Here is a 7,682-nt window from a genome sequence, read left to right as displayed (position 1 = left end):
AATGCACAAGGTTGCACAAGAGCTTATTAATGGTCTTTTTGGATTAAGCTAATTAATTAATTAATTAATTGAAACCTAATAAAGTTTATAAATTAATGACGACCTAAGTGGGCTGGATTAAGTAACCCAAGCCTAAGATGGGCTTAAGTCATTTAAGCTCACAAGAAAACTTATATAAATCCCTTTAGGGGTTAAGACTTCACATTCTTCCCATTCAGATTTTGGAGAGTAACCCTAGCCTTCACTCCTTTAAAGAGGGTCCCATCTCCTCACGTGCTAGGATCTAACATAAAGAGCTATTAGGTGGAACACCTATTGGTCTACAAGATCCACATTAACTTTTCATTGATTAGATTTGATTTGAGAACATCCATATCACAAGTATAACACTCTTTCTCTAAATGTATTGTTTTAATACGTATTATGCTTTTGCTTTGTAAATCTAAAGAGCCCCAACGATAGTTTTCCATGCATCCAAAGGGTATAGATATATGAATGGAGAAGTCTAGGTTTCCTACCAATACTATGTTGCATGAGCTTTCAACTTTGTGAGAATATTGAGCTAGTGCTAAGGTAATTTCATTGGCTTTGGCCTATGGATGAGACTTTGAGGTGATCATATATTCTTTATGGATTAGGTCACTATTGGTTAAAGTAGATGAGAATATGTATTTACAAGATAAACACCATGGTATCTCTTAAATTCAAGACGATGTTCCCTCTTGGGTAATCCTAAGGACATGTGATCACGAAAAATATGGTCGTATTAATTTCTCAAGTGGAATTTGAATGTGCTCTTAGAGAGTTAGAGTATATTAGTTGATTATATAATAGGAGGATATGAGGCTCAAGGATTGTAGAGGTAATATTGAGAGGTTAATGCCATTCGCCTCATTAAATTATGAATGCCAATTCATGGGTAGCATTCATGTAGTGGTTAATTAGTAGGTCATGACCCAAGCTTCATATCTCGATTTAATATCATATGATATTGGAGTGTAGTTGACTCTCTATAATGGAAGGTTGAGTCAACTTCAAAATTGAATTCTAAGGAGCTAGTATTTTCTCATGGGTCGTAGTTGTCTTGCTCAAACTCATATTCCTTAGTGGTACATTATTTTAGGGATATTTGAATTTTTTACTCATATGTGTGCATAAAGGTGTTTTGGTGAATATGTAATATTACGAAAGAGCTTATGAATGGTTTTTTTGGATTGAGCTAATTAATTAATTAATTAATTGGAGCCTAATAGGGTTAATGAATTAATTAGAACTTAGTGGATTAGATTTACCTAAGCTTAATATGGGTTAAAGTCACTTAAGCCCACAAGGTAGACATATATAAACCCCGTTAAAGGTTTAATGCTTGTAACTCCATTCATTATTTCTTCTAGAAAAAGAGAGAGCCATAGCCTTCATCCCCATAGGGAGGGGTTCCACCGTCCTTATACACTAAGGTCCAAGAAAAAGAGTCATTGGTGCATGGAAGATTGTGAGGTATTTAAGATCCATGTTAACATTTTCATTGACTATAATTGATCTAGGAACATCCAGATCACAAATATTATTTTTGAAGCCCCTAGATCTATGATTTTTATTTGTTAATGCTTCTATTGCGTAGATCTAGAGATCCCTATGATAGTTTTGTATGCACACTAATGATCTAGGGTTTGGAATGATTTTTCCTAGTCATATCTATAGTCTATGCATGCATTCTATGATTTCCATGAACTTTCTAATGTCTTAAGTTGCTCAAATTTATTTTGAAATGTAAAGAAATAAGATCAAATTCAAAATATTAAGGGAAAATCAACAATTACAAGTAAGGGATAGGTTTTATGTGCTCAAATTCATATAAAATGTTCAAAAGGACCCTTTAGAATGTTACATTTGAGTCTTTATCAAGTATTCATCTTGGTATTTGTTTTATCTTTCAGCGTTAGGGGAAATAACTTCATGCTTTAGATATCTATAAGAACACTTGCTTCTTGGAAAGTAAAGCAATTCCCCTCAACATCCTTAATATAAGAATATGGATTTTCAATTTTATTTCTTCTAAAGATTGGTAGAAGTAGCACTAGTTGAGGCCTTTCATGCTCTTGTAGATTCACAAAACAAGAATGTACACCAACTCCTGGTAAATAGAGATGGTCTCTCATTATTTGAATCCATTGAAAGGCATTACATTTGGATTATTATGACATGTTGAATACCTTAATTCTCCATTGCTTTTAAATTTGATTTTCAAAATTATCAAGTCTATATGAATCAATTCTTTCAGAATTAGATCGATCATTGCATCAGAAAAGTTACTAATTCACGGTTCAATGGTCGGACTAGTGATTGAATTAGTGACGTCATAAATACATAATTTACATATTATTAAAATAAAAATAATAAAAAATTAAAAAATATATAAATAAATTAAAATCAATAATATTTATTTATTTTTATCTTTGATATTATTTCAAATATGAGTATAAATATATTAATATTTTTAAGTTTATTGAATGAAATATATATAATATTTAAATGTGAATCTATTGAAAATGAAAGAAAATATATTTTAAATTTTATTCAATGAAACATGTATAATATTTAAATGCAAATATATTGAAAATGAAATAAAATTTAATTATTTAATTTTAACTAATTTTATAATTTTAGAAAATATTATATTTTTTTATTTAATATTATAAATCTTTATAAAAACGAATATATATATTTTTTATTTGCTATACTAAGCAACAAATTGTATCTATGTCCTTTATGGAAGGATTTTTCATTGATTTTTCTTAAACTTAAAATCATGAATCCCACATGAGGCCCTTATATACATAACTCATCCAAGCCATATAATACAACTTGTGGATTCAAGGTGTAGCCCATCGATAAGGGTTGGATTTTTGGTTAAAAACCATTAAATGGAAAGTTGGGCTGGATTGAATGAAAGAAGAGAGGGGAGGGGGGAATTCAACCGCTAGTCGGTTTAAGAAAGGAGACTTTACCGAAAAGGCTATTAATTTGACCAACCGATTTGATCCAATTTTTAAAACATCGATAAAAACTTCCTACAACATTTGTAGCTAAGCATATAATAATAAAAAACCAATGTATCAACATCATTTCCCTAATGACAATGCCACTTTCTTATTCAAACTCTTTTTATGTTCAAAATAAAATGAGAATCGTTGAATTGTATTTGTTGTCAACAACCCATGGCCAAGAAAAACAAGAGGGAAGGCTAGAATGTTGAATAGTACGCTAGGTTATCATCCTTGGGGCTAGCAGAAATATGACTAAGTGTTTAGGGAGAGGTTATTAAATAAATGATAAATAATAGTGCAAAAGGAAGTCACAGGAAAAGCCAAATATTTCAAAAATGATGCCTGCCTTGAGCAAATCGAAATTGATCTATGCATAGTGTGAAATTCAACATTAGGCTTGACTTCCATAGAGAGACAAATTTATAGTAGTAAAAAAAGATTTTTGGAGTGTAAATTAAGCAGAATTTCTGCTTCTGGTCAAAATCGATTTGTGTTGATTGTGCGCACTCATTTACAGCAGTTTTGAAAGTGGAAGATCCTTCCAAAAAGGCTTTGTAAACCAATTTCCCTTCTTCATCTTTTGCTTTCACTGATTCCATTTAGCTTCCCATTTGGACCTCAAATCCTTCCCTGCTTGAACCTTTCACAGAAAAGGTTTATCTTCTCTTTATTTTAAGTACTAAATCAATGGATTGGTTTTCAGTCATAATCAACATCTGTTTAATATAAATTAATATGAATGATTTAGGGTCGTCTTTTATTTCAAAATCGTGGTTCTCATTTAGGACTTTTCTCAAAGTTTTTGGAGAACAGATTTTGCATCAAAGATTCAAAGCCCTTATCAACAAAAACGTGGCTCATACTTTTTTTGTTCTAAAAAAAACCTTGATGCCTTTCCTCCCACCTTCGTTTACCAACCGCGTTCTCACCAGGTTGGTTTTACAGACTGTACGCGATGGTTGAAGTGCTGAGGCTTTTGGCACAGTGGAGTACAGCTAATATTACCATCCAAGAAAGGGATAAAGGCGGTTAGGTTCCTGAGTCCATCTATGAACTTGGAGTCAAACTATGATATGAAAATCTAACTTTTTGCTGCCATTGTCTCCACCTATTATCTAGTACATTGAATGACCAAGATCTCATCTTATACATCCAACGGTCTCTAGGAATTTTTCGGCCCTTATATCCACGCGATGCAGTAAAATTCTGCATGAACTTGAATTGAATACGAAATCTAGTAAAGGAAGTTGCCAGGTGATTATCTGCTGTGAAACAGCAGCTGCAAATCGGTGAAAGTGACACTTTAATTGCCCAGAAAGCGACTCTAGGTTCACCCCATCGGATGACAGGTCCTCTATGTGATAAAAAGAAGGCAAATCGTGTTTCTCTTCCGAGCATTTTTGACCCCTTATCCTTACTCGATGGTGGAGACTGACGTGTGCCACAAGACCCACACACTGGGTTGTCTCTCTCGGTCCTCTCTATATATGTCTCTTATGCAATAACATTTTCCTAAATAAAATCTCCGTCAATGACTGGCAGAGATACAGGAGAAACAGATCTCTTCCTGTTTCTCCCTCAAATATAGATCTGGGCTTTCTTGATTTTTCTGTGGAAATGGAATCTGTGGATCGTGAAAGAGCAGGGCTCATTGCTCGTGGCTGGAGGTGGCCATGGGGTTTGATTGAGAAGTTTAGGGATAAGATGGTAGAGGCTGCAAGGAAGGCAAAGAAACTTGGGCAGGAAGATCCCAGAAGGATTATCCATTCTCTAAAAGTGGGTCTTGCTATCACCTTGGTCTCATTGATCTACTACTTTAACCCTGCGTATGGCGATTTTGGGGTGTCTACAATGTGGGCTGTTCTAACTGTGGTGGTAGTCTTCGAATTTTCGGTAGGTAAGTGTTACTCCTTCGAATCCGCTGTTTTAAACGCGGCCTTATAAATCTATTAAACAATGAGAATACATGTAAAAAGCTTTGAGACTAATGGCTTTTGACACTTTTTAACATATTTATCAGGAGCAACGCTTGGAAGAGGTTTGAATAGGGGGTTGGCCACATTGTTGGCTGGTGCTCTAGCTGTTGGTGCTCATTACTTGGCACATTTACCTGGCAGGCCAGCTCAGCCCATAATCCTGGGTATCTTTGTTTTCCTTGTGGGTACGTATAAATACAAAAACTGTGCCACCCACTACTTCACTTCAGCCTCTTCCACTCAAATGTTTCTTGAAATAGCATGAAGATTAACTGATTGATAGAGTTGTCGACTTGTGATGCAGCTGCGGCACTGTCATTCCTAAGATTTTTCCCTAAATTGAAGGCGCGATACGATTATGCCTTGCTGATATTTATATTGACGTTCAGTTTGGTATCTGTAACTGGTTATCGGGATGAAGAGGTGTTAGAGTTGGCCCAACATAGGCTCTCAACCGTCCTCATTGGTTGCGCCACGGCTATGCTTGTATCCATAGGCATCTGCCCAGTGTGGGCTGGCTATGATCTTCACAAGCTGGTTGCTGGCAACGTTGAAAAGCTTGGGAACTTCTTAGAAGGTACATATAAAGTAAAAGGGTGGCATTAACCAAATGAATGTGTAGATTACTGAAGATAAACCCGAAGAGAACCGTACCTTTCACATTTTTTTTAATCTAATTTTGATGACTTACAAGTAAGTGAATTTGCAGGATTTTCAGAGGAATATGTTAGGGTCTTGGACGATGGAGAATCCAAGGATAACAAAACATTTCTTCTAGGATATAAAAGTATTCTGACTTCAAAAAACACTGAAGATTCCTTGGTGAGTTTGAAAGATTTGTCTAATTCTCTGTCAAAATTATCTAAATTCATGGACTACATCAAGTTACAACCAGTTTAAATTTCTCAATTTGCAGGCGAATTTTGCAAGATGGGAGCCTGGTCATGGTCGTTTCAGGTTTCGTCATCCTTGGAAACAATACCAAAAGATTGGATCCCTAGCTGGCCAATGCGCCTATCGCATTGAAGCTCTTAGCAGCTACCCTCACTCCCATATCCAGGTAGTAAACTCAACTCACAAACTAAAATTCATTGCCTTAAGATTCGTTGATTTAAGTTGGCTAACAAAAAGCCATAGCATAAGCTGCTTGCTCAACTCAACTCACCCTGTGATATCCTCACAGGTCCCCACAGAGATCCAAAGCAAAATTCAAGCGGCTTGCACAAATATGAGTACGGAATCCGGAAAAGCTTTGAAGGAACTAGCATCTGCAATCAAAAGTATGACAAAACCATGCTCTGTTGATCCCCATATTGTAAACTCAAAAATTGCTGCCGAATCCCTCAAATCGTTGCTCGAAACTCATTTTTGTGAAGACGTTGACCTTCTTGAGCTAATGCCAACCGCTGTAGTAGGTTCATTACTGGTAGAAGTCATCACTTATGTGGAGGAAATTGCTGAGTCTGTTCATGAACTATCCTCACTTGCCCATTTCAAGGATGGCAAACCCGAGCCCGAGCCCGAGCCCGAGCCTGAGCCCGAACCCAAACCCACACTCGAGCAACCACAACAACTTCAGCAAACAATTCAAAAATTCTCTGGCATGGACGGACCTCATCATATCATTACAATTAATGGGTTATTGTCCATTAAAGCAAGTGGAACTGTCGTAAATGTTACAAGCACAGACGTTACAAAGGGCTCCAAAACTAAATCAAACGAGCGGCAGATGCGGCATGTTTTTTCATTCTAAGGCAAAGGATTATCATTATCTTCACTTTTGAGTTCTGTTTCGAAAGTAAACTGCATTGAGGATTTGATTTTACACTTACAAAGTGAGCGGCTTTGTGCTTTGCTTTACTTTATCTTTGTTGAAAATTATTTGTAAAATATTACTTATTCTTTGATATCAATTAAATGTAAAGCTTCAACATTAAATTTTGTTGTCTTTTCCTTACTTCCCAAGCCAAATTATTTTTAAAGAATTAAACACTACTAGTATAGCATATCGATCGGGTCGTTCTCATTAATAAGTTTAGTAATTTTAAAAAATAATTTGAAACTCAAAAAATAAACTCATTAATATTATAAATTTATGTATAACTTTTTTTCTGCACATAATTATATTTTCATAAATTTTCTTACTATAAAAATGAACTTCAAATCATGTGACACTTTGCATTGAATTTATTAATAAGTTTAATAATTTTTAAAAATAATTTGGAACTCAAAAAATAGATCTAATTATTAAAAAAATAATAGATAAAAATTGATATATTATAAGTTATAGCTTTAATGTTTCTCTTATACAAACAAATATATATTTTTTAAAATTTAGGTAGATAAATTATAATTTAAGTAAGACATAATTAATAATTTAAATTCTTTAATGAATTTTTAAAATTTTAAGAATAATTTTAAATTCCAAAAACCGATCTAATTAATTGCATATTAAACCAAGACCTTTTAAAATATTATGTTTGTAATTTAGTATTGAATTTATGTATGAAATGAAAAACTTGACTCCTTTATTCATTAAAAAAAAAGTTAAACTTTATTCATTATTCATTATTCATTTTAAAGAAAATATTATTAAAAATTATTATTTTAAATTATTATTATTATTGTTACTATTATTAGTCACTTTTAACAAAAAAAA

General features: G+C 33.8%; 1 protein-coding gene across 1 annotated transcript; it reads left to right on the top strand.

The window, feature by feature from the left end:
• Positions 1 to 4,588: 4,588 nt before the first annotated feature.
• LOC117915937 (aluminum-activated malate transporter 2-like) lies at positions 4,589 to 6,936 on the top strand. The gene is made up of 6 exons (XM_034831699.1): positions 4,589 to 4,944; positions 5,068 to 5,208; positions 5,328 to 5,600; positions 5,733 to 5,845; positions 5,940 to 6,083; positions 6,207 to 6,936. Exons 1-6 carry the CDS (start codon positions 4,665 to 4,667, stop codon positions 6,774 to 6,776), a joined length of 1,521 nt encoding a protein of 506 aa, XP_034687590.1. The 5' UTR covers positions 4,589 to 4,664; the 3' UTR covers positions 6,777 to 6,936.
• Positions 6,937 to 7,682: the final 746 nt, after the last annotated feature.

This window comes from Vitis riparia, chromosome 6 (genome assembly GCF_004353265.1).
Source record: "Vitis riparia cultivar Riparia Gloire de Montpellier isolate 1030 chromosome 6, EGFV_Vit.rip_1.0, whole genome shotgun sequence".
Classification (NCBI taxonomy): Eukaryota; Viridiplantae; Streptophyta; class Magnoliopsida; order Vitales; family Vitaceae; genus Vitis; species Vitis riparia.
The sequence above is the reverse complement of the archived record's forward strand: the minus strand, read 5'-3'. Positions and strand labels throughout refer to the sequence as shown.

Coding starts and splice junctions, on each gene's coding strand:
- LOC117915937 (XM_034831699.1), top strand. CDS start 4,665: ATGGAATCTGTGGATCGTGAAAGAGCAGGGCTCATTGCTCGTGGCTGG. Junction 5,209..5,327: donor TATCTTTGTTTTCCTTGTGG/GTACGTATAAAT, acceptor CTTGTGATGCAG/CTGCGGCACTGTCATTCCTA. Junction 5,846..5,939: donor AAAACACTGAAGATTCCTTG/GTGAGTTTGAAA, acceptor CTCAATTTGCAG/GCGAATTTTGCAAGATGGGA.